Source organism: Notolepis coatsorum, assembly GCF_963971535.1.
Source record: "Notolepis coatsorum genome assembly, contig: SUPER_8_unloc_1, whole genome shotgun sequence".
Lineage (NCBI taxonomy): Eukaryota > Metazoa > Chordata > Actinopteri > Aulopiformes > Paralepididae > Notolepis > Notolepis coatsorum.
This window is the reverse complement of record NW_028174873.1, coordinates 1,065,675-1,092,393: the sequence shown is the minus strand read 5'-3', so window position 1 is coordinate 1,092,393 and position 26,719 is coordinate 1,065,675. Positions and strand designations below refer to the sequence as shown.

Genomic DNA, 26,719 nt, shown 5'->3' with positions numbered 1-26,719 from the left:
GCACCTTGTTTTAATTATTGTGTCATGTGATGCATCTTGTTTTAATTATTGTGTTATGCGATGCACCTTGTTTTAATTATTGTGTCATGTGATGCACCTCGTTTTAATTATTGTGTCATGTGATGCACCTCGTTTTAATTATTGTGTCATGTGATGCACCTCGTTTTAATTATTGTGTCATGTGATGCACCTCGTTTAAATTATTGTGTTATGCGATGCACCTTGTTTTAATTATTGTGTCATGTGATGCACCTTGTTTTAATTATTGTGTCATGTGATGCACCTCGTTTTAATTATTGTGTTATGCGATGCACCTTGTTTTAATTATTGTGTCATGTGATGCACCTTGTTTTAATTATTGTGTCATGTGATGCACCTTCTATTATTCCTGTATCACGTGAAGCACATTGCAACGTTGTTGAAAAGGGTGCTATATATAAATAAAAACCCACTTACTTATCGGTCTTTCTTGTAAAGCACCTCATAATAACTATGTTCTGAAATAGCGCTACAACACACGCAAAGTTGATTGTTCTCTATCAAACGGGGCCTTGTTGTAGACCAGGGGTGCCCAACCTTTTTTTAACCAAGATCTACTTTTTTATTTACCACCTAGCCGAGAGCTACCAGCCAAAATTGTATATTGTAAGCAGTCATTTGAGGCTTTATAAAAGCAGCACAATGAACACAAATCTGTCAGTGCCGAGTCCGACCTCGTCTTAAATAACAAACAGCATCGCTTGTTGTAGTTAACAAAGAGAGGCGGAGCTGATTTAGCAAAACTTTTTTTTTTTTTCTTTTTTTTTTTTTTTTTTAAATAATCGAATTTTATTAATCGAGATCTACTTGAAATCAGCCCGCGATCTACCTGTTGATCGCGATCGACTGGTTGGGCACCACTGTTGTAAATCAAGAGAGAGACACCCTGTGCCCCTCACCATCTGCTCCTGTGTGGTCCTCTTGGCCTGGCCCTGGTCCTAACCCCGTGCCCCTCACCATCTGCTCCTGTGTGGTCCTCTTGGCCTGGCCCTGGTCCTAACCCCGTGCCCCTCACCATCTGCTCCTGCGTGGTCCTCTTGGCCTGGCCCTGGTCCTAACCCCGTGCCCCTCACCATCTGCTCCTGTGTGGTCCTCTTGGCCTGGCCCTGGTCCTAACCCCGTGCCCCTCACCATCTGCTCCTGTGTGGTCCTCTTGGCCTGGCCCTGGTCCTAACCCCGTGCCCCTCACCATCTGCTCCTGTGTGGTCCTCTTGGCCTGGCCCTGGTCCTAACCCCGTGCCCCTCACCATCTGCTCCTGTGTGGTCCTCTTGGCCTGGCCCTGGTCCTAACCCCGTGCCCCTCACCATCTGCTCCTGTGTGGTCCTCTTGGCCTGGCCCTGGTCCTAACCCCGTGCCCCTCACCATCTGCTCCTGTGTGGTCCTCTTGGCCTGGCCCTGGTCCTAACCCCGTGCCCCTCACCATCTGCTCCTGTGTGGTCCTCTTGGCCTGGCCCTGGTCCTAACCCCGTGCCCCTCACCATCTGCTCCTGTGTGGTCCTCTTGGCCTGGCCCTGGTCCTAACCCCGTGCCCCTCACCATCTGCTCCTGTGTGGTCCTCTTGGCCTGGCCGAAGCCCTGCTGCAGCGACGTCAGCAGCGTCTCCGACTCCTCCACCCGCTGGACGAGAGCCGCCATCTGCAACACAGCACAGCAGCAACCGTCTCTCAGGGTGCTTTCACACCAGAGCCGTTTGGTCCGGACTATCGGACCAGAGTTCGTTTTCTCGGATAGTCCGCTTTTTTTTGGGGTGGTGTGAATGCTCAGTCGAACTCTGGTGCGGACCAAACACGCAAACTCTGGTCCGCCTGAAAACGTAGGTCTGGGTTCGTTTCATCGGACCAAATATAGGAAGTGACGCGGCGCTGTCCCGCCTGCTCTACTTCACCGTGAAACAGAGAGAGAGTCCCTGCTGTCAGCGGAGCGGAGTGTGCTGTGTGCGCGCGCGTGCGTGTGTGTGTGTATGCGTGTGTGTATGTATGAGTGTGTGAGACGCGAGTGGATGTTGCTGCATGTTTGTGTTTCGCGGATTTCACTCCTGAAGGGGAGGGATTTCCACTCGCTATTGTGTCCAATAGACAAGCGCCCTTTTCGACGTGTTCGAATGTGGTGTGTGTGTGTGTGCGCTGGGCTGCTCCTGATAATTGTAGAGCTGTCCCCGAAGCCTGTTTTTGGGATTCTATATATATCCAATAGACGAGCGCCCTTTTCGACCGCGTGACATTGTTCAGAAAGTTTGGTGCACTTGACAAATTGCAGTGTGAACGCAGACGAACCAAATGAAGAATGCAACAATGTTGCAACTTCACCCCCCAAACCGCACAGAGTCCAGCAAAACTATATGTGAAAGTGCCCTAAAGCCGGCAGCCGAATGATGCACACCATGTGTTCACAATTGAATCCCACTATTCTTTTAATTTTAAATTTTTTTTTAAGTGCGCGCAAAACCGTACAGTCTTGTTGTTGGGACAGCGGCGGTCAGCGAGCCGCTAACGTTGGCAAAACGTTTTACCGGCAGAAAGGCAAGCTCCGTGATATGAACCGGCGCCCCCCGCGGGACAGTTGGCGTAACAAAAGGACGACGACGACGACGTGAGGGACAGTCTTTGATCGTCTCAGTTAGCGATGTCCGATGTTATCGGCCGATATTGGCATTCAAATGTAATATGGGTGGGTGAGCGTGTGTGTATGTGCGTGTGTATGTGTGTGTATGTGCGTGTGTGTGTGTCCAGACCTTGCCCGTGGTCTCCTCGTTGCCCAGCCGGGCGGCGTCCTCCAGGTGGGTCTTCTCGGTCATGCTCCTCTCCAGCTGGTCGTTGGCCTGACGCAGCATCACCTGGAGCTTCTTCACCTGCAGACCAGACAAGACGGGTTTCTGTGAGAGACAGCCGGGGGGCGGACGGGCTTACGAGAGGCGAGACAGGTAGACGCCGGGCTGGTTCTACGAGAGGCGAGACAGGTAGACGCCGGGCTGGTTCTACGAGAGGCGAGACAGGTAGACGCCGGGCTGGTTCTACGAGAGGCGAGACAGGTAGACGCCGGGCTGGTTCTACGAGAGGCGAGACAGGTAGACGCCGGGCTGGTTCTACGAGAGGCGAGACAGGTAGACGCCGGGCTGGTTCTACGAGAGGCGAGACAGGTAGACGCCGGGCTGGTTCTATGAGAGGCGAGACAGGTAGACAGGCTGTTTCTATGAGAGGAGGTGAGACAGGTAGACAGGCTGTTTCTATGAGAGGAGGTGAGACAGGTAGACAGGCTGTTTCTATGAGAGGTGAGACAGGTAGACAGGCTGTTTCTATGAGAGGTGAGACAGGTAGACAGGCTGTTTCTATGAGAGGAGGTGAGACAGGTAGACAGGCTGTTTCTATGAGAGGAGGTGAGACAGGTAGACAGGCTGTTTCTATGAGAGGAGGTGAGACAGGTAGACAGGCTGTTTCTATGAGAGGTGAGACAGGTGAGACAGGCTGTTTCTATGAGAGGAGGTGAGACAGGTAGACAGGCTGTTTCTATGAGAGGAGGTGAGACAGGTAGACAGGCTGTTTCTATGAGAGGTGAGACAGGTAGACAGGCTGTTTCTATGAGAGGTGAGACAGGTGAGACAGGCTGTTTCTATGAGAGGTGAGACAGGTAGACAGGCTGTTTCTATGAGAGGTGAGACAGGTAGACAGGCTGTTTCTACGAGAGGTGAGACAGGTAGACAGGCTGTTTCTATGAGGTGAGACAGGTAGACAGGCTGTTTCTACGAGAGGTGAGACAGGTAGACAGGCTGTTTCTATGAGAGGAGGTGAGACAGGTAGACAGGCTGTTTCTATGAGAGGTGAGACAGGTAGACAGGCTGTTTCTATGAGAGGTGAGACAGGTAGACAGGCTGTTTCTATGAGAGGAGGTGAGACAGGTAGACAGGCTGTTTCTATGAGGTGAGACAGGTGAGACAGGCTGTTTCTATGAGAGGTGAGACAGGTAGACAGGCTGTTTCTATGAGAGGTGAGACAGGTAGACAGGCTGTTTCTATGAGAGGTGAGACAGGTAGACAGGCTGTTTCTATGAGAGGTGAGACAGGTAGACAGGCTGTTTCTATGAGAGGTGAGACAGGTAGACAGGCTGTTTCTACGAGAGGTGAGACAGGTAGACAGGCTGTTTCTATGAGGTGAGACAGGTAGACAGGCTGTTTCTATGAGGTGAGACAGGTAGACAGGCTGTTTCTATGAGGTGAGACAGGTAGACAGGCTGTTTTCTATGAGAGGTGAGACAGGTAGACAGGCTGTTTCTATGAGAGGTGAGACAGGTAGACAGGCTGTTTCTATGAGAGGTGAGACAGGTAGACAGGCTGTTTCTATGAGAGGTGAGCCAGGTAGACAGGCTGTTTCTATGAAAGGTGAGACAGGTAGACAGGCTGTTTCTACGAGGTGAGACAGGTAGACAGGCTGTTTCTATGAGGTGAGACAGGTAGACAGGCTGTTTCTATGAGAGGTGAGACAGGTAGACAGGCTGTTTCTATGAGAGGTGAGACAGGTAGACAGGCTGTTTCTATGAGAGGTGAGACAGGTAGATAGGCTGTTTCTATGAGAGGTGAGACAGGTAGACAGGCTGTTTCTATGAGAGGTGAGACAGGTAGACAGGCTGTTTCTATGAGAGGTGAGACAGGTAGACGGGCTGTTTCTATGAGAGGTGAGACAGGTAGACAGGCTGTTTCTATGAGAGGTGAGACAGGTAGACAGGCTGTTTCTATGAGAGGTGAGACAGGTAGATAGGCTGTTTCTATGAGAGGTGAGACAGGTAGACAGGCTGTTTCTATGAGAGGTGAGACAGGTAGACAGGTTGTTTCTATGAGAGGTGAGACAGGTAGACGGGCTGTTTCTATGAGAGGTGAGACAGGTAGACAGGCTGTTTCTATGAGAGGTGAGACAGGTAGACAGGCTGTTTCTATGAGAGGTGAGACAGGTAGACAGGCTGTTTCTATGAGAGGAGGTGAGACAGGTAGACAGGCTGTTTCTATGAGAGGTGAGACAGGTAGACAGGCTGTTTCTATGAGAGGAGGTGAGACAGGTAGACAGGCTGTTTCTATGAGAGGTGAGACAGGTAGACAGGCTGTTTCTATGAGAGGTGAGACAGGTAGACAGGCTGTTTCTATGAGAGGAGGTGAGACAGGTAGACAGGCTGTTTCTATGAGAGGAGGTGAGACAGGTAGACAGGCTGTTTCTATGAGAGGTGAGACAGGTAGACAGGCTGTTTCTATGAGAGGTGAGACAGGTAGACAGGCTGTTTCTATGAGAGGTGAGACAGGTAGACAGGCTGTTTCTATGAGAGGTGAGACAGGTAGACAGACTGTTTCTATGAGAGGTGAGACAGGTAGACGGGCTGTTTCTATGAGAGGTGAGACAGGTAGACGGGCTGTTTCTATGAGAGGTGAGACAGGTAGACAGGCTGTTTCTATGAGAGGTGAGACAGGTAGACAGGCTGTTTCTATGAGAGGTGAGGCAGGTAGACAGGCTGTTTCTATGAGAGGTGAGACAGGTAGACGGGCTGTTTCTATGAGAGGTGAGACAGGTATACGGGCTGTTTCTATGAGAGGTGAGACAGGTAGACAGGCTGTTTCTATGAGAGGTGAGACAGGTAGACAGGCTGTTTCTATGAGAGGTGAGACAGGCAGACAGGCTGTTTCTACGAGAGGTGAGACAGGTAGACAGGCTGTTTCTACGAGAGGAGGTGAGACAGGTAGACAGGCTGTTTCTATGAGAGGAGGTGAGACAGGTAGACAGGCTGTTTCTATGAGAGGCGAGACAGGTAGACAGGCTGTTTCTATGAGAGGTGAGACAGGTAGACAGGCTGTTTCTATGAGAGGTGAGACAGGTAGACAGGCTGTTTCTATGAGAGGTGAGACAGGTATACAGGCTGTTTCTATGAGAGGTGAGACATGTAGACATGCTGTTTCTATGAGAGGTGAGACAGGTAGACAGGCTGTTTCTATGAGGTGAGACAGGTAGACAGGCTGTTTCTATGAGAGGTGAGACAGGTAGACAGGCTGGTTCTATGAGAGGAGGTGAGACAGGCAGACAGGCTGTTTCTATGAGAGGTGAGACAGGTAGACAGACTGTTTCTATGAGAGGTGAGACAGGTAGACAGGCTGTTTCTATGAGAGGTGAGACAGGTAGACAGGTTGTTTCTATGAGAGGTGAGACAGGTAGACAGGCTGTTTCTATGAGAGGTGAGACAGGTAGACAGGCTGTTTCTATGAGAGGAGGCGAGACAGGTAGACAGGCTGTTTCTATGAGAGGTGAGACAGGTAGACAGGCTGGTTCTATGAGAGGAGGCGAGACAGGTATACAGGCTGTTTCTATGAGAGGTGAGACAGGTAGACAGGCTGTTTCTATGAGAGGTGAGACAGGTAGACAGGCTGTTTCTATGAGAGGTGAGACATGTAGACAGGCTGTTTCTATGAGAGGTGAGACAGGTAGACAGGCTGTTTCTATGAGAGGAGGTGAGACAGGTAGACAGGCTGTTTCTATGAGAGGAGGTGAGACAGGTAGACAGGCTGTTTCTATGAGAGGTGAGACAGGTAGACAGGCTGTTTCTATGAGAGGAGGTGAGACAGGTAGACAGGCTGGTTCTATGAGAGGTGAGACAGGTAGACAGGCTGGTTCTATGAGAGGTGAGACATGTAGACAGGCTGTTTCTATGAGAGGTGAGACAGGTAGACAGGCTGGTTCTATGAGAGGTGAGACAGGTAGACAGGCTGGTTCTATGAGAGGTGAGACAGGTAGACAGGCTGGTTCTATGAGAGGTGAGACAGGTAGACAGGCTGTTTCTATGAGAGGTGAGACAGGTAGACAGGCTGTTTCTATGAGAGGTGAGACAGGTAGACAGGCTGTTTCTATGAGAGGTGAGACAGGTAGACAGGCTGTTTCTATGAGAGGTGAGACAGGTAGACAGGCTGTTTCTATGAGAGGTGAGACAGGTAGACAGGCTGTTTCTATGAGAGGTGAGACAGGTAGACAGGCTGTTTCTATGAGAGGTGAGACAGGTAGACAGGCTGTTTCTATGAGAGGTGAGACAGGTAGACAGGCTGTTTCTATGAGAGGTGAGACAGGTAGACAGGCTGTTTCTATGAGAGGTGAGACAGGTAGACAGGCTGTTTCTATGAGAGGTGAGCCAGGTAGACAGGCTGTTTCTATGAGAGGAGGTGAGACAGGTAGACAGGCTGTTTCTATGAGAGGAGGTGAGACAGGTAGACAGGCTGTTTCTATGAGAGGTGAGACAGGTAGACAGGCTGTTTCTATGAGAGGTGAGACAGGTAGACAGGCTGTTTCTATGAGAGGTGAGACAGGTAGACAGGCTGTTTCTATGAGAGGAGGTGAGACAGGTAGACAGGCTGTTTCTACGAGAGGTGAGACAGGTAGACAGGCTGTTTCTATGAGAGGTGAGACAGGTATACAGGCTGTTTCTATGAGAGGTGAGACAGGTAGACAGGCTGTTTCTATGAGAGGTGAGACAGGTAGACAGGCTGTTTCTATGAGAGGAGGTGAGACAGGTAGACAGGCTGTTTCTATGAGAGGAGGTGAGACAGGTAGACAGGCTGTTTCTATGAGAGGAGGTGAGACAGGTAGACAGGCTGTTTCTATGAGAGGTGAGACAGGTGAGACAGGCTGTTTCTATGAGAGGAGGTGAGACAGGTAGACAGGCTGTTTCTATGAGAGGAGGTGAGACAGGTAGACAGGCTGTTTCTATGAGAGGTGAGACAGGTAGACAGGCTGTTTCTATGAGAGGTGAGACAGGTAGACGGGCTGTTTCTATGAGAGGTGAGACAGGTAGACAGGCTGTTTCTATGAGAGGAGGTGAGACAGGTAGACAGGCTGTTTCTATGAGAGGTGAGACAGGTAGACAGGCTGTTTCTATGAGAGGTGAGACAGGTAGACAGGCTGTTTCTATGAGAGGTGAGACAGGTAGACAGGCTGTTTCTATGAGAGGTGAGACAGGTAGACAGGCTGTTTCTATGAGAGGTGAGACAGGTAGACAGGCTGTTTCTATGAGAGGTGAGACAGGTAGACGGGCTGTTTCTATGAGAGGTGAGACAGGTAGACAGGCTGTTTCTATGAGAGGAGGTGAGACAGGTAGACAGGCTGTTTCTATGAGAGGTGAGACAGGTAGACAGGCTGTTTCTATGAGAGGTGAGACAGGTAGACAGGCTGTTTCTATGAGAGGTGATACAGGCTGTTTCTATGAGAGGAGGTGAGCCAGGCTGTTTCTATGAGAGGTGAGACAGGTAGACGGGCTGTTTCTATGAGAGGTGAGACAGGTAGACGGGCTGTTTCTATGAGAGGTGAGACAGGTAGACGGGCTGTTTCTATGAGAGGTGAGACAGGTAGACGGGCTGTTTCTATGAGAGGTGAGACAGGTAGACTGGCTGTTTCTATGAGAAGTGAGACAGGTAGACATGCTGTTTCTATGAGAGGTGAGACAGGTAGACAGGCTGTTTCTATGAGAGGTGAGACAGGTAGACAGGCTGTTTCTATGAGAGGTGAGACAGGTAGACGGGCTGTTTCTATGAGAGGTGAGACAGGTAGACATGCTGTTTCTATGAGAGGAGGTGAGACAGGTAGACAGGCTGTTTCTACGAGAGGTGAGACAGGTAGACAGGCTGTTTCTACGAGAGGTGAGACAGGTAGACGGGCTGTTTCTATGAGAGGTGAGACAGGTAGACAGGCTGTTGCTATGAGAGGTGAGACAGGTATACAGGCTGTTTCTACGAGAGGTGAGACAGGTAGACAGGCTGTTTCTATGAGAGGTGAGACAGGTAGACAGGCTGTTTCTATGAGAGGTGAGACAGGTAGACATGCTGTTTCTATGAGAGGTGAGACAGGTAGACAGGCTGTTTCTATGAGAGGTGAGACATGTAGACAGGCTGTTTCTATGAGAGGAGGTGAGACAGGTAGACAGGCTGTTTCTATGAGCGGTGAGACAGGTAGACAGGCTGTTTCTATGAGAGGAGGTGAGACAGGTAGACAGGCTGTTTCTATGAGAGGTGAGACAGGTAGACAGGCTGTTTCTATGAGAGGAGGTGAGACAGGTAGACAGGCTGTTTCTATGAGAGGTGAGACAGGTAGACGGGCTGTTTCTACGAGAGGTGAGACCGGTAGACAGGCTGTTTCATCGAGAGGTGAGACAGGTAGACGGGCTGTTTCTATGAGAGGAGGTGAGACAGGTAGACAGGCTGTTTCTATGAGAGGTGAGACAGGTATACAGGCTGGTTCTATGAGAGGAGGTGAGACAGGTAGACAGGCTGTTTCTATGAGAGGTGAGACAGGTAGACAGGCTGTTTCTATGAGAGGTGAGCCAGGTAGACGGGCTGGTTCTACGAGAGGTGAGACAGGTATACAGGCTGTTTCAATGAGAGGTGAGACAGGTAGACAGGCTGTTTCTATGAGAGGTGAGACAGGTAGACAGGCTGTTTCTATGAGAGGTGAGACAGGTAGACGGGCTGGTTCTACGAGAGGTGAGACAGGTATACAGGCTGTTTCTATGAGAGGTGAGACAGGTAGACTGGCTGTTTCTATGAGAGGTGAGACAGGTAGACAGGCTGTTTCTATGAGAGGTGAGACAGGTAGACATGCTGTTTCTACGAGAGGTGAGACAGGTAGACAGGCTGTTTCTATGAGAGGTGAGACAGGTAGACAGGCTGTTTCTATGAGAGGTGAGACAGGTAGACAGGCTGTTTCTATGAGAGGTGAGACAGGTAGACAGGCTGTTTCTATGAGAGGTGAGACAGGTAGACAGGCTGTTTCTACGAGAGGAGGTGAGACAGGTAGACAGGCTGTTTCTACGAGAGGTGAGACAGGTAGACAGGCTGTTTCTACGAGAGGTGAGACAGGTAGACAGGCTGTTTCTATGAGAGGTGAGACAGGTAGACAGGCTGTTTCTACGAGAGGTGAGACAGGTAGACAGGCTGTTTCTATGAGAGGTGAGACAGGTAGACAGGCTGTTTCTACGAGAGGAGGTGAGACAGGTAGACAGGCTGTTTCTATGAGAGGTGAGACAGGTAGACAGGCTGTTTCTATGAGAGGTGAGACAGGTAGACAGGCTGTTTCTATGAGAGGTGAGACAGGTAGACAGGCTGTTTCTACGAGAGGTGAGACAGGTAGACAGGCTGTTTCTATGAGAGGCGAGACAGGTAGACAGGCTGTTTCTATGAGAGGAGGTGAGACAGGTAGACAGGCTGTTTCTATGAGAGGTGAGACAGGTAGACGGGCTGTTTCTACGAGAGGTGAGACAGGTAGACAGGCTGTTTCTACGAGAGGTGAGACAGGTAGACGGGCTGTTTCTATGAGAGGAGGTGAGACAGGTAGACAGGCTGTTTCTATGAGAGGTGAGACAGGTAGACAGGCTGGTTCTATGAGAGGTGAGACAGGTAGACGGGCTGGTTCTACGAGAGGTGAGACAGGTATACAGGCTGTTTCTATGAGAGGTGAGACAGGTAGACTGGCTGTTTCTATGAGAGGTGAGACAGGTATACAGGCTGTTTCTATGAGAGGTGAGACAGGCTGTTTCTATGAGAGGTGAGACAGGTAGACAGGCTGTTTCTACGAGAGGTGAGACAGGTAGACATGCTGTTTCTATGAGAGGTGAGACAGGTAGACAGGCTGTTTCTATGAGAGGTGAGACAGGTAGACAGGCTGTTTCTATGAGAGGTGAGACAGGTAGACAGGCTGTTTCTACGAGAGGAGGTGAGACAGGTAGACAGGCTGTTTCTATGAGAGGTGAGACAGGTAGACAGGCTGTTTCTACGAGAGGTGAGACAGGTAGACAGGCTGTTTCTATGAGAGGTGAGACAGGTAGACAGGCTGTTTCTATGAGAGGTGAGACAGGTAGACAGGCTGTTTCTACAAGAGGAGGTGAGACAGGTAGACAGGCTGTTTCTACGAGAGGTGAGACAGGTAGACATGCTGTTTCTATGAGAGGTGAGACAGGTAGACAGGCTGTTTCTATGAGAGGTGAGACAGGTAGACAGGCTGTTTCTATGAGAGGTGAGACAGGTAGACAGGCTGTTTCTACGAGAGGTGAGACAGGTAGACATGCTGTTTCTATGAGAGGTGAGACAGGTAGACATGCTGTTTCTATGAGAGGTGAGACAGGTAGACGGGCTGTTTCTATGAGAGGTGAGACAGGTAGACAGGCTGTTTCTATGAGAGGTGAGACAGGTAGACATGCTGTTTCTATGAGAGGTGAGCCAGGTAGACAGGCTGTTTCTATGAGAGGTGAGACAGGTAGACAGGCTGTTTCTATGAGAGGTGAGACAGGTAGACAGGCTGTTTCTATGAGAGGTGAGACAGGTAGACAGGCTGTTTCTATGAGGAGGTGAGACAGGTAGACAGGCTGTTTCTATGAGAGGTGAGACAGGCTGTTTCTATGAGAGGTGAGACAGGCTGTTTCTATGAGAGGAGGTGAGACAGGTAGACAGGCTGTTTCTATGTCAAGCTGTTTCTACCAGAGACAGACGGGTGTAATAAAAATCTAAAAATAAATTATGAAATCTATTTAAGTAAGGGATAATGTATGGCTACGAGGTCATTGTCACAAAATAATTGACCGACACGGAGTTTAGAATACTGAGGCGCCTCATCGAAAAATAATTCACCGCTGTCAGGGGCTATTGACCAATCACAATCAAGCATTTCGGCGAATGTTAAAACGCCATGTAATAATAGTTATTAACATTCACACCCCCCCCCCCATTGTTCTCCACTGTCCACTGTTCAGAGTGAGTGAGTGAGTGAGTGAGTGGACCAATAAGATCCCTTTGCAAATAATGGTTCCAGTAGGTGGAAAAGGAAAATGGTGTGGAGAATGTGTTAGGACTTACCTTCCTAATTAACAACATTTATTAAATTAAACAAAAAAACTTTCATATCGACATTTCAAAATAACAATGTCAAATGTCATATGTACCATTACTTCATGGCATATACAACCAATTGCATCTAATTTCAGTTTGTCAGCTTGATATGACTTAGCATAGCTTAGCTTAGTATGGCCAGCTAGCCAAGATGGCTAACGTTTGCTAGCTAAAAGTTAGCTAGTAAGCTAACTAACAGTTAGCTAATATTGGCCTCTCTATCAAGAGTCTTGTTTGTGTTTCTAAATACAGTGGAAACTCATTGTGCATACGATGACAGATTGACATTGATGTTTTTAAATGCAAATAACAGCTTTATATAGTGTTAGTTTATCCCGTTTCAACCCAGAAGTAGCTCGGAAACAGTGGTGGAAGAAGTACACAGTTCCTTTACTTAAGTAAAAGTAGAAATACTCATATAAATGAGTACTCTGGTAAAAGTCATACATTCAAAAACACATTCGGGGCCATTGGGATGAGTCTAATTAATCTCAAGAGGACCGGGGAATGTAAACAGACGTGGGGCTGTTTGTAGAGCTAAATCTATACTTTATAGTATTGCTATCTGTCCATTCTCATTGTCAATTGAGTCCATAAACCGTCCCTTCAAAATGGCTTAAAGAAAAAAAAGTCATCAATAGGTTCTCATTTTATAGCGCCGTGAATATAAGCATTATACCGGATTTGGTCTAGTATATTTCCTGGAAGCCGAGATACAGGGCTAATAGCTAATAACGTTAAATCCAATGGCATTTCGGTTATAGATATGCTCCAGTTAAAACTCAAACTGCATATGATCGGTACGATCCTCACGCATGTATGCATGAAAGGGGGGGGGGGGGGGGGGGGCGGGGGACGTCGTTTCTGATTATCGATTACCAATAACCGTGTTAGCCTCATTAGCCACATAGGCCGAACGCCTGGTTGGCTATCAAAACAAGGCCCGATCGGGATGTACTTTACGTGAAAAAGATCTTACCGTGGTCCGGTGAGATCGCCCGAGCATTTCCCCGTTATCGATCGCCATCTGGTAGATCGATATGTCCATTGGCTGATGATAAATCCCCTTATTGCATGGTGAAATCTGCGATGCAAAACGTAATCCAAGCTACTATGCTACACATCCAGAATCCTGCTACTGGAAACTAAAAAAAAAGTTAAAAAAAATAGTCCACCGTTCGGCCACAGGGAACACTGCATTATCGCGACAGCGCCCCTAAGAGGATCTGGCCGGTATTGCACGTTTTCGAATTCATAGAGTAGGGTAGATCTGTAGTGACGCTCAGCGACCTTGAATAGGTTAATAAAATGGAATAAAAGCAATAATTTTTTGTGCCTCTGTCCACAACGGGTGGAATCAAAACACGGAGATATACGTCCTTGGGCGCCATTGTGTTAAAGGGGACATGCATTGCTATACACACTGGTCGGAAACAACATTTTGCAAGCGGAACAGGTTTGGCGCCACAATGGTTCGTTCCCTCAATATTTAATTTAATTGTAATCCTTTATTTAAACTTGTAAGACACTCAGGTTACCCTCAATTACAGCGATGACAAGCTTACAAAACAAGACACAGTTTAGCTATATGAAATGTCATACATATAGGCACAATAAATAATATTTTACATGCTATACTATTTTATTTCATACTTATCTTGGCTAGCACAGTCTCTGGAGCGTAACAGTAAGAAGCATTTTGTATAAAAGTATTCTGTACTTCTGTATGACAACTATTAAAGAAACTTGAACTAATAAACTATAAAGGGCGCCCAAGTGGCGAACCACGTAACCGGACTCGTGTCTTCCCCCCGCTCTGTCTCCCATTCTTCCTCTCTCTCTCTCTCTCTCTCTCTCTCTCTCTACCATACTGCCCGGTAGTAAAAACCAATAAAAATCGACCAAAAACACAATAATAATAAAAAAATATATAATAATAAACTATAAAAAATCAGCTAAGCCAGTTGAGTCGACACAGTGGTTGCAGATAGGGATGTTCGATATTGGCTTTTTTACCGATATCCGATATACCGATATTGTCCAACTCTTAATTTCTGATACCGATATATGTGCCCCCCCCCCCAAAAAAACGGAATAATTTCAGGTAATTAACATTACATATCTCTTGTCATGGAATTTACACAACATTTGCATACTTTTGACAATAAATAAGAATTTGTTCTTACTTGCTTGCCTGGGTAAATAAAGATTTCCGATATTACATTTGAATGCCAATATCGGCCGATAATATCGGACACCCCTAGTTGCAGATCATACTTTTAAAAGCAGCAAGAGAAGGACGAACCTTCAGCTTCAGAGTCAGTCGGAGGGCATTCCAGGTGTTCAAGCATCAAAAGGAAAAAGCAGGTTTTCCTAGTTCAGAGCAAACTGGAGGAACCCTAGAACCAACCAGCCATTTGAATATGTAGAATAGGTTACAAGATTCCATTCCAAAAGTGTTGTGATTAGGGATGTCTCGATCCAATCACGTGATTTTCCGAAGATCGGGATTGGCAAAAAAGAAAGAAAGAAAATCAGCAATTTTTTTTTATTTATTTTTTTATTCAACAAACATGACCATGTTCACGTCTTAAACTCATACTGAGGCCTTAGTTTTGGTTTTAAATTGCATATAATCATTCATTTATTTATTGTCACACAGAGCAGAAGAATTTTGCCAAAACAAACCAATAGTATCCAGCTGCAGAACAGCAGATCAGCCACAATCTCAGACCCAAATTTTTATTTTTTTAATCCCAATTTCTCACATTACATTCACCCTGAATGTTGATGTTATCCAGGTGAACATTTAACTTCATAAATCATTTGATGTATAATTAAATCAAAGGAAATGCGTTTAGGTCTGAGTGTGTGGCTGGTCTGCCGTTCTGCAGCTGGTTGGTTACTATTGGTTTGTTTTGGCAAAATTCTTCTGCTGTGTGACAATAAATAAATGAATGATGATATGCAATTTAAAACCAAAACTAAGGCCTCAGTATGAGTTTAAGACGTGAACATGGTCATGTTTGTTGAATAAAAAATAATAAGTTAAAAAAAAATAATAATAATAATTTGATCGGATCGGGAAATATCGGTATCGGTAGATACTCAAAATCACATGATCGGGAGCAAAAAAACGTGATCGGGACATCCCTAGTTGTGATGCAAGGGGGGGGTTTACCCATGAGGGCTATATTACAAATAGACACCAATGATATCCCACTGGCTAATCTGATCATCTCAGGCTGGAGGGGAGCGGTCACCTGATCTCGTGTCTCCGCCTCCTGACCCTGGATGACCTGGAGTTGCTTCTCATAGTTGGAGCACATGTCACATCGCCGACCCAGCTTCCTGCCGGCATTCTTCACCTACAACACACAGGCCAACAACACCAACAAACACTTAGGAGCACCAAACACTAGTTAGGACTAGGGGTGTAACGATGCATCGATTAATAGAAATGCATCGATTCTAATGTGTTCGATTCGATGCATCGATTTGAATATGTTAGAATCGATTATAATCTAAATTAATCTACGTAAAACTAAAACGATTTTATTTATTTTTTTAATGCGTGTATTGTTTTTATTGACCTATTCATGCTGAGTGAATCAGTTGCCCCAGCCACATTTGTGTACTTTTTTTGGGGAATTAACAGAAAATTTATCGAAAATGTATAGAAAATGTATCGAATCTAATCGAATCGTGGTCAAATGAAGAGATTTCATGATGCATTGAATCGTTGCCTAAAGAATCGCAATGGAATCAAATCGTTGTGAGATCGCATCGTTACACCCCTAGTTAAGAGCATGAGCATCACATAGTCAATACTCACAGCTTGTATAGCAGGCCAGCTGCACCTCACACAGACCGAGTGGCACACAGCTTGTATAGCAGGCCAGCTGCACCTCACACAGACCGAGTGGCACACAGCTTGTATAGCAGGCCAGCTGCACCTCACACAGACCGAGTGGCACACAGCTTGTATAGCAGGCCAGCTGCACCTCACACAGACCGAGTGGCACACAGCTTGTATAGCAGGCCAGCTGCACCTCACACAGACCGAGTGGCACACAGCTTGTATAGCAGGCCAGCTGCACCTCACACAGACCGAGTGGCACACAGCTTGTATAGCAGGCCAGCTGCACCTCACACAGACCGAGTGGCACACAGCTTGTATAGCAGGCCAGCTGCACCTCACACAGACCGAGTGGCACACAGCTTGTATAGCAGGCCAGCTGCACCTCACACAGACCGAGTGGGACACAGCTTGTATAGCAGGCCAGCTGCACCTCACACAGACCGAGTGGCACACAGCTTGTATAGCAGGCCAGCTGCACCTCACACAGACCGAGTGGCACACAGCTTGTATAGCAGGCCAGCTGCACCTCACACAGACCGAGTGGCACACAGCTTGTATAGCAGGCCAGCTGCACCTCACACAGACCGAGTGGCACACAGCTTGTATAGCAGGCCAGCTGCACCTCACACAGACCGAGTGGCACACAGCTTGAGGCGTGTTTAGCTGTGGACGTTTGGTTCATCTCCCAATAGTCTTCTCCTCTAAACAAATCTGAGGAACACTTCCTAGATTGATAAATCTAACCCTACCCCTGTTAAAATACCTTTGTTATTGATTTATCTAACCCTGTTAACACTTTGATTGCCTAAGGCTAAATTCATGATATACCATAGGTTGCCAGCTCTATTTGTCTATGGAGAAGTTCCCCTTCTTTGCAGAGCTATAACTTTTTTAATTCTATTGCTAAATTGCCATTATTAGGGCCCATTCAATGTCCTATATGTATTGTTCAGGGTGAAGCAACGTTAAACTTTTTCATTCACATATTCATACTAAAGTATGGTCTAATGTATAAGTATGTTTTCATCTCTTTCTGCAGCTTTCTCCAGAACGTGATCTATAGCCCCAAATGCATTATATTGATGATGAAATACAGTTTGATGGCAATCGGCGCGATATAAAAAATTCCAACTAGACATGGTTCTAGAAGTTACTACGTATGATCTGATGTTGACCGGATGGGTGAGGGGGCATTTATAATTCTGTGGGCAACATTATACCATTCATCTAGTGTGGGTCATATGTTCATCGGATCAGTTAGTATAGGAGACATTGAAAAATAACGCTGAATCTTACCGTATCTTCCTCGCGCCGTTGGGCGATGAGCGTGGAACAGACATTTTCCTATTATGGGATGTAGAAATATCGGGTCCATTTCCAGCTTGTATAATAGTATATACGTCCAAATCATGTTGTTTATCGAGTTATTGGCAACGGATCGCTATGTATTGTGATGAGCTAGAGTGCCGGAACATATACCGAGTGCCCGGAAGTAATATGGGTGAATAGCACATTGTCCAAGTAACTTCCTCTTTGGCGATTGCGCCGATCGGCCACCAGATGGCGCTCTTGAACCGCTAGAGGGTTCAGTGGGGCTTTTTGGTGGGTCTCAGGCCAGCGGATGGGAAATATGAATCCGATCACAGATTTTTGAAATATTAATATCAAAGACGAGTTACGGCGTCTTCGGCAACTTGAGCATGGCGGGGAAGGACGCCTAAACACGTTTTCGGCACTTAAAGTGTTAAAATACTTTCGTTATTGATTAAACTAACCCTGCTAAAATACCTTCGTTATTGATTAATCTAACCCTCTTAAAATGACTTTGCTATTGATTAATCTAACCATAACTGTTAAACATACTAAAATCTGACCCCAACTCTGTTAAAATGACTTTGTTATTGATTAATGTGACTGTTAAAATGACTTTGTTATTGATTAATCTGACCCCAACTCTGTTAAAAATGACTTTGTTATTGATTAATCTGACCCCAACTCTGTTAAGAATGACTTTGTTATTGATTCATCTGACCCCAACTCTGTTAAGAATGACTTTGTTATTGATTAATCTGACCCCAACTCTGTTAAGAATGACTTTGTTATTGATTCATCTGACCCCAACTCTGTTAAAAATGACTTTGTTATTGATTCATCTGACCCCAACTCAAATGACTTTGTTATTGATTAATCTGACCCCAACTCAAATTACTTTGTTATTGATAAGTCTGACCCCAACTCCCCCCACCTCTTGCTGAAGCAGGTTCCACTCGCTGTCGCTGACCAGTCGGTAGCCCAGCGGCGCTAAGGGGGCGCAGTCCGGGAGGGCGTGGGAGATGCTGGAGAGCAGGGAGGCCGTCTCCTCCTGCTCGGGCGTCATGGCCTTGATGGCCTTCTCCTGGTCCTTGGTCAACAGGAAGTGGCCGGCGGTCAGCTGGATGGAGCTGACGGAGGCCGTGTCGAAGCCCTCCGACAGGCCGCAGTCCGCCCCCACCAGGGGCCCGAAGTCGGACTCGTCCAGGTGGCCGGCCGACTTGGCCTTGTAGCTGTGGCCCCCGAGGCCCTGCTGGCCGCCCAGGGAGGAGCCCAGGCTGTCCGTCGACTGGACCCGCCGCAGGCTGTCTCTGTAGGGGTCCGAGGCCCCCAGCACCACGTCCGCGTCCAGGGAGTGCATGGAGCCATGGCTGCTGTGGTTAATGTGGGGCTAGGAGGGAGGGAGGGGGGGGGGAGAGAGAGGGAGGGGGGGAGAGGGAGAGGGAGAGAGGGAGGGGGGGAGAGAGAGAGAGAGAGAGAGAGAGAGAGGGGGGGGGGAGAGATAGAGAGATAGATAGAGAGATAGATAGAGAGATAGAGAGAGAGAGAGAGAGAGCGGGAGAGAGAGAGAGAGAGGGGGGGGGGGGGGGGAGAGAGAGAGAGGGGGGGAGGGGGGAGGGAGAGAGAGGGAGGGGGGAGGGGGGAGAGGGAGAGAGAGGGAGGGGGGGAGAGAGAGGAAGGGGGGGGAGAGATAGAGAGAAAGAGCGAGAGCGAGGAGAGAAAGAGAGAGAGAACGAGAGAGACAGAGAAAGAAAGAGCGAGAGCGAGGAGAGAAAGAGAGAGCGAGAGCAAGAGAGAGAGACAGAGAAAGAAAGAAAGAAAGAAAGAAAGAGAGCGAGAGCGAGGAGAGAAAGAGAGAGCGAGAGCAAGAGAGACAGAGAAAGAAAGAAAGAGAGTGAGCAGAGAAAGAGACAGAGAAAGAGAGAACGAGAACGAGAGCGAGAGAGGGAGGGAGGAGAGAGAGCGAGAGAGAGTTCACAGTTGTTTGTTAAAAGCTAAATTATTTATTTTAATAGAGGACATTATAATATAAAATGATAATACAAATAATGTGCAGTAGCTCGCAACACAAAAAGTCTACTGTAACTCAGGGTTGAGTTTTGAACCTATGCTCTGCCGACGGTCTCGTAATGAATAGTGTTAGTGTGCAGCATTACACAGTTTCCTCTTCGTTTGAAGCCATTATACTGTGTCATGTTGGGAAGACAACTGGCTTCAACAATTATTACTTACAAATGCTTGACATCCAAAGAATGACCTTTTCAAACAAAGTGAACTAACATTGCACTTAGAATATTTAGAAATGTTAGAAATGACTTCTGAACACGGTTACAACACTAGAGGGGCCGCTTCTGGTAACATCAGAACAAAAACAGCACCAAAATCAAATGTTCTCAAACTCACGTCAATAGTACTCTGGAATGCTAATGGGGATCCTTTAACTCCTTCACTGCCACACGGCAGCAGGTCAACCCTTTCACTGCCACACGACAGAAGGTTAACCCTTTGCTATCACACTACCAAACGGTTAACCCTTTCACTGCGACAATACACAGAATGTTAACCCTTTCACTGCCACACAACAGCAGGTTAACCCTTTCACTGGCGCACTACAGAAGGTTAACCCTTTATTATCACACTACCAAACGGTTAACCCTTTCACTGCGACAATACACAGGTTAACTCCTTCACTGCCACACGACAGCAGGTCAACCCTTTCACTGCCACGCTACAGGTTAACCCTTTACTATCACACTACCAAACAATTAACCCTTTCACTGCGACAATACACAGAATGTTAACCCTTTCACTGCCACACAACAGCAGGTTAACCCTTTCACTGGCGCACTACAGAAGGTTAACCCTTTATTATCACACTACCAAACGGTTAACCCTTTCACTGCGACAATACACAGGTTAACTCCTTCACTGCCACACGACAGCAGGTCAACCCTTTCACTGCCACGCTACAGGTTAACCCTTTACTATCACACTACCAAACAGTTAACCCTTTCACTGCGACAATACACAGAATGTTAACCCTTTCACTGCCACACAACATCAGGTTAACCCTTTCACTGCCGCACTACAGAAGGTTAACCCTTTACTATCACACTACCAAACGGTTAACCCTTTCACTGCGACAATACACAGAAGGTTAACTCCTTCACTGCCACACGACAGCAGGTCAACCCTTTCACTGCCACACGACAGAAGGTTAACCCTTTATTATCACACTACCAAACGGTTAACCCTTTCACTGCGACAATACACAGGTTAACTCCTTCACTGCCACACGACAGCAGGTCAACCCTTTCACTGCCACGCTACAGGTTAACCCTTTACTATCACACTACCAAACAGTTAACCCTTTCACTGCGACAATACACAGAATGTTAACCCTTTCACTGCCACACAACAGCAGGTTAACCCTTTCACTGGCGCACTACAGAAGGTTAACCCTTTATTATCACACTACCAAACGGTTAACCCTTTCACTGCGACAATACACAGGTTAACTCCTTCACTGCCACACGACAGCAGGTCAACCCTTTCACTGTCACGCTACAGGTTAACCCTTTACTATCACACTACCAAACAGTTAACCCTTTCACTGCGACAATACACAGAATGTTAACCCTTTCACTGCCACACAACATCAGGTTAACCCTTTCACTGCCGCACTACAGAAGGTTAACCCTTTACTATCACACTACCAAACGGTTAACCCTTTCACTGCGACAATACACAGAAGGTTAACTCCTTCACTGCCACACGACAGCAGGTCAACCCTTTCACTGCCACACGACAGAAGGTTAACCCTTTACTATCACACTACCGACGGTTGGCAGTGAAAGGGTTAATAAACATAAATATATGTCTTTGTATGGTAAATGTGGTGGGAGGGTAGGAAAACATCCATATATCTATCTATCTATCTATCTATCTATGCATCCATCTCCATCTCCATCTCCAGCCCTACTGTACCTCTTCAACACTCAGCCCCAAATAGAAGTCATCCAGTGGTTCAGTCTGGTCCCCTGCGTCTCCCTCCTGTACGTCCGTCTGGTTCAGCCTCTCCTGCTCCTCCTCCTCCTCCTAGGGTCAAAGAAACACCAGGATTTAGTCCTTATTCATCTCAGGCCTTGTCCAGACTAAACCGATTTCGGTCGTATCAGTCAAAGTATTTGATCTACTATACCTAGGGAACTTGTCACAGAAAGACATTCAGGGAGAAGACAACTATTTGATTAAGATACTATTAGTAGCAGCCAGGAAAGCACTGACTAAGCTGTGGTACAGGGTAGAAGCACCGACGAAGGAACAATGGACAGAGATAGGGGATACAGGAAATGGAGAGAATCACGCATATGCAAGAGGAGACATTTTTGTCAAAATGGGAAAAGTGGGAGGAATATAGGAAGAAAAGGAAACAAGAAAATAAATTGAAATGTAAATAAAAAATTTAAAGATAGAAATGACCAATGAACCCATGTCACACCCTGACTTATTTAAGTTTTTTTATAATAATAATTATATAATATTTTTTCTTTATTGTTTCTGTCGGTTTAATAGTATTGTAAATTCTGTCTTTGTATTTTGTACCTGTATGTTTGTAAATAAAAAATGAAGAAAAAAAAAGTAAAAAAAAAAAAAAAAAAAGTATTTGATCTAGGGATGCCCCGATCGATCGGCCAGCGATCGGTATCGGCCGATATTCCGTCTAAATATGAGATTGGTGAATTCCGATAATGCTTTATTTTCGCCGATCGCGAAAACCAATCGATGACACGCGCGAAAAACATGATCCAATTCTCAGCGGAGTTCTCACTCGCTGTCTTCTCTTGCACACAGCTGCTACTGCTGCTGCACGCCTTGCCCCTCCCCCTCACAGACCCGTCATGTCAACAAACGCTCCGGCCACAGTCGAGTGCATGAGCACCTCTTTCAACATAACTGAAGCATTAAACAAAATGGCCCAGTAAACTATTCACTTTAGTTTAATACATGAGGCATTGTCTAATGTTATCTAGCTGGCTAGCTACTGATAGCTCCTGATATCAACGTCTGATATCATCATTTTGGCATTCGTTTTCACAGTTGTTGGCTAGCGTTGGCTAACTAGCTATCGTTGTTCCGTGGGCTAGTAACGTTAGCTACCTAACTAACGTTACTGTTTAAACAAAATTACCCAGTAAACTATTCACTTTAGTTTAATACATGAGGCGTTGTCTAACGTTATCTAGCTGGCTAGCAGTAGCTCCAGATAGCTCCTGATATCAATGTCTTATAACATCATTGACATTTGTTTTTGCAGCTGTTGGCTAATTAGCTATCATGCTTCATAGCTGTAACTGAAGGCCAATTATGCTAGCCTTATGTGATCTTATAAGTTTCAGTTCATAGGAAAATACTTTGACTATAATGGTCAGAAGTAAATTAACTTAGATACTGTTATGCTTAACACCCAGTACTATTCACTTTACTTAATTTCTAAGATTAGATTAGATCATTTAGACCGGACTTTGAGAATACCTGTGTTAGACCTACAGTACTATAATACTGCCAGCTGCTATAAGAAAACCAAAAACGATCGGTATCGGCAGTGTATCGGCCGATATGACTCAGACGATCGGTGGCAAAAAACGTGATCGGGGCATCCCTAATTTGATCGTATGCCCCTTTCATCCACACAGAACTGCGTTCTGGCAGCCTGAAGATGCTACTTTCTGAGACCGGCTTCCAGAGTGCGCAATTCTGAAGACGCCCCCCTTGCGTCACCATCTTCACAAGCGATACGCGTCTTCTCCTGAACCGATGACGCGATAGCCCACCTCTCCCTTACCCCGTATGTGCAAACTCAGCCAAAACATCACAACAACAATGGCATGTACAGAGTAGTTGTGTTCGTGTTACAGAAGCTATTGAGCTTGATCTGGCTTTTACAGCTTTTACAGTACAGTACTGCGCCTGTACTACCACCGTCGACAACAGATTGACATCTCCCTTAATCCGCATGCAAACCCAGCCAACAAAAAAAGAAACATGATACATATGTCTTATATGTCCAGATATGTCCTGGCTAGAAGTGTTTATTAAACACCGGGAGTTATTATTAAACAACAATGGCATCAGAGTAGTTGCGTTCGTGTTACAGAAGCCATTGAGCTTGATCGGGAGGCTACTGTGATGCAATACACGATACTAGCGTCACATAGCCTTTTTCTGAAACCCCAAGTAGTAGCCAAGCACATATTGTTCCATAGCATACGCCTTCAGTTGATCATGACAAATCCTCTCTTACCTTGACGATTATAAAGCCTCCATAATTTAGTAAATAAAGCTGTAGCCAGCCAGCTAGCATTGATGCTATTCAGAATGCCATCATCATTAGCTAAATAGCTAACCAACTAAATTCAATAGACAGTGGTATCCTGAGGTAACGTTAAATACAAACAACAAACGTTTTGCTAGTCAAAATGACACATGGACAAGTTAAACATCAATCAATTACTTTAATACAACACAGGTAGTTTGAGCCACGGTCTCTCTCTCTCTCTCTCCACAGTCCACTCCTTTGGAAAACTAACGTTAACACTATGGTCGCCAAAAACGCCGTAGCACGTCTTTCCCCGCCATGCTCATTCTGACAAAGACGCCGTACCACGTCTTTGATATCAATATTTCAAAAATCTGTGATCGAAATCATATTTCTCCCCCGGAGACTTGAGATTTACTGTTGATCCCCTCTCAACTCTCCAACGGTTCAAGAGCGCCATCTGGTGGCCGATCGGCGGATCGCCCAGAGCGGAAACAGGAAATGGAAGCTGGTGCTCATTCCAATTCGGTCCGATCACTCGGTAATAGTCCCAGGACTCGAGCTAGACACAACGGATAGCAATCCGTTACCAATAACTCGATAAACATCATGATTTGGACGTATATACTATTATACAACCTGGAAATGGATCGCATATTTCTACATCCCATAATAGGAATATTTCTGTTCCACGCTCATCGCCCAACGCTATGAGGAAGCTACGGTAAGATTCAGCATTATTTTTTAACGTGTTCGATACTAACTGCTCTAATGATCATATCACCCACACTAGATTAATCATCTAACGTTGGCCACGGAATTATAAACGACCCCCCCCCCATCCGGTCAACATCAGATGATCAGTAGTAACTTCTAGAAGCACGTCCATTTGAAATTTTTTATCTTGCGCAGATTCCTATCAAACTGTATTTGATCATCAATATAATGCATTTGGGGCTATAAATCACGTTCTGGAGAAAGCTGCAGAAAACGATAAAAACATACTTATACTTTAGACCGTATTTTAGTATGAATATGTGAATGAAAAAGTATAACGTTGCTACACCCTGAACAATAGATACTTGACGTTGAATGGGCCATAGTAATGTCAATTTAGCAATACAATTAAAAAAGTTATAGCCCTGCAAAGAAGGTAAACATCCCCATAGACAAATAGAGCTGGTGGAGGATGGTATATTAAGAATATAAGCCTGGCGACCAAAGTGTTAAGTTAGCTCAAGTTATCGAAAACAACGACAACACTTCCGGTCAGGGTTTTCAAAATAAAAGAGCGACGTCTAAAACAGGAAAGACATTTATTTTGTTATTGATCTTTTTCCCCCTCCTTTTTCCTCCGTTTTTCTCCCATCCCAATGTTAGTCGTTATGCCAATTCCCAATCCCCTTCCTGGTCGCTGCGCACTTACCCCCCAGTCGGTCTGGGAGAGTGGAGGCTATCACGTGCTTCCTCCAACACACGTCTAGCCAATCAACCGCTTCTTTTCACCTGGCAGCGCGGACTCTCACTGAGAGGGTGTAACGTGTGGAAGGATCACACTACCCCCCTCAGATCCTATCCGCGCTGAGCAGGCGCCCCGACCGAACTGTAGGAGTCGCTGTTTACAATGACCAGGACCCACCCATCAGCTTTCCCACCCCTAACACTGCCAATTGTGTTAGTATGAACGACCAGCCAAGCTGATAGCAATGTGGAGAGCTGGGCTCGAACCCAGCGTAAGACATTTATTTTGTAAATTTGTGGCACGCACTTATTATCTTGAGACGTTTTAGTTTTTACGGAAACTTTTTTTTTTAAATGAAAACGAAAAAGATCAAAATCATTTTCGTCTGGACAAGGCCTCATTCTCTTTCTTCTACTCCTCCTCCTCCTAGAATCAAAGAAACACCAGCCAATTATCTCCGTCCTTAACACATTGGGTGCCATTCACGTTGTAAAACGGGTTTCAAGTTCATGTGAATAGTGCCAGATCACTGCGTTATTTTGATCATATTTCATATTTTCGTCATGGTATTCATATTTCACTCACGGAGCCTTGTCAGATGCTGTTGGACTCAGCACAACTCTGCAACGCTTCAATACTGCCACCTGGTGGCTGATCGGTGAGTTGCCATACCGGATATGCCTGTTTGATTGATTGATTGATTGATTGAAAACTTTATTAACAGATTGCAGAATGGGTACAATACAGTACAGCTCAATACACACAATTGTTAAGGGGATGCAGACCAGAGAAAGACTTTCGTCTTGTTTACATCAAAATGTCCGTCCCCTAAATCCGTCCGGCCACTCGTATATCATCCCAGGACTCAAGACACACACGTGGATATGGATCGCTGCCATAACTCAATAATCTACATCAGGGGTGTCAAACTCATTTTCACAGAGGGCCACATCAGCATTATGGTTGCCCTCAAAGGGCCAAAGACCGTATAAATGTTAATGTAATGTAAAATAAATGTAGCTACACATTTACATATTGTTAAACATGGTGTTTCTGTATTTATTACTTATTCAAGTTATACATATTGCATATTCATTTGCATAAATGTAAAAATATATGTTAGCTTATGTTATTTTAACAAATAATTTTTGTTTATCAGAACCCCATATTACTCCACCAATTAATGATCAAACCATTCAAGTAAATAACAAAGAAGAATATCATCAAATACAAGCTATGACATTAAGTTTGTTCAAAACCTTTTTGTCACAGTCAAGAGGGGCAGAACTAACAACTGTGAGCTGCAAAGAACACGTGGGACAGATGTAGCAGACGTTACAAAAACAAATGGCTGCACACAACCTTGCAGAGGCCATACATCCAACTAATGGAAGATAGTTTAATTAACTTTAATTAACAGATTGCAGAATGGGTACAGTACAGTACAGCTCAATACACACAATTGTTAAGGGGATGCAGACCAGAGAAAGACTTTCGACTTGTTTACATCAGGGTCCCCCATTTTCAATTCGTAATGAAATTGCTATTATGTGTCTTGTATTTTGGGCTGTAAAATTGTCAAAGAATGTCTGAGGAGTAAGTGCTTTTGGCTTTTTTCCTTTGTTACCTCAGATGTTCAACATACATGTATGTGTAAGAATGTGTAATAACTAAGGCTGTCAAAGTTAAAGCTTTATTAACGCATTAACCCACAATTATTTTAACACTGCTATTTTTTAACCCAATATTAATGTAAAAAAAAAAAAAAAAAAATTTTTACCTGAGCTCTTGGGGGGCCACATCAAATGACGTGGCGGGCCGGATTTGGCCCGCGGGCCGTG

At 45.8% G+C, this 26,719-nt stretch overlaps 1 protein-coding gene across 2 annotated transcripts in view; it reads right to left on the bottom strand.

Annotated features, from left to right (window-relative positions):
• The window catches only part of rabep1 (rabaptin, RAB GTPase binding effector protein 1), a 109,489-nt gene that overhangs the window by 40,399 nt on the left and 42,371 nt on the right, over nucleotides 1–26,719 (bottom strand). For both annotated transcript variants that reach the window (XM_084338365.1, XM_084338366.1), the window contains 5 exons: nucleotides 21,085–21,195; nucleotides 18,032–18,487; nucleotides 15,188–15,292; nucleotides 2,772–2,888; nucleotides 1,577–1,675 (listed from right to left, as the gene is read on the bottom strand). In XM_084338365.1, coding sequence (XP_084194491.1) covers nucleotides 1,577–1,675; nucleotides 2,772–2,888; nucleotides 15,188–15,292; nucleotides 18,032–18,487; nucleotides 21,085–21,195 — 888 coding nt within the window. The remainder of the gene's footprint in view (nucleotides 1–1,576; nucleotides 1,676–2,771; nucleotides 2,889–15,187; nucleotides 15,293–18,031; nucleotides 18,488–21,084; nucleotides 21,196–26,719) is intronic.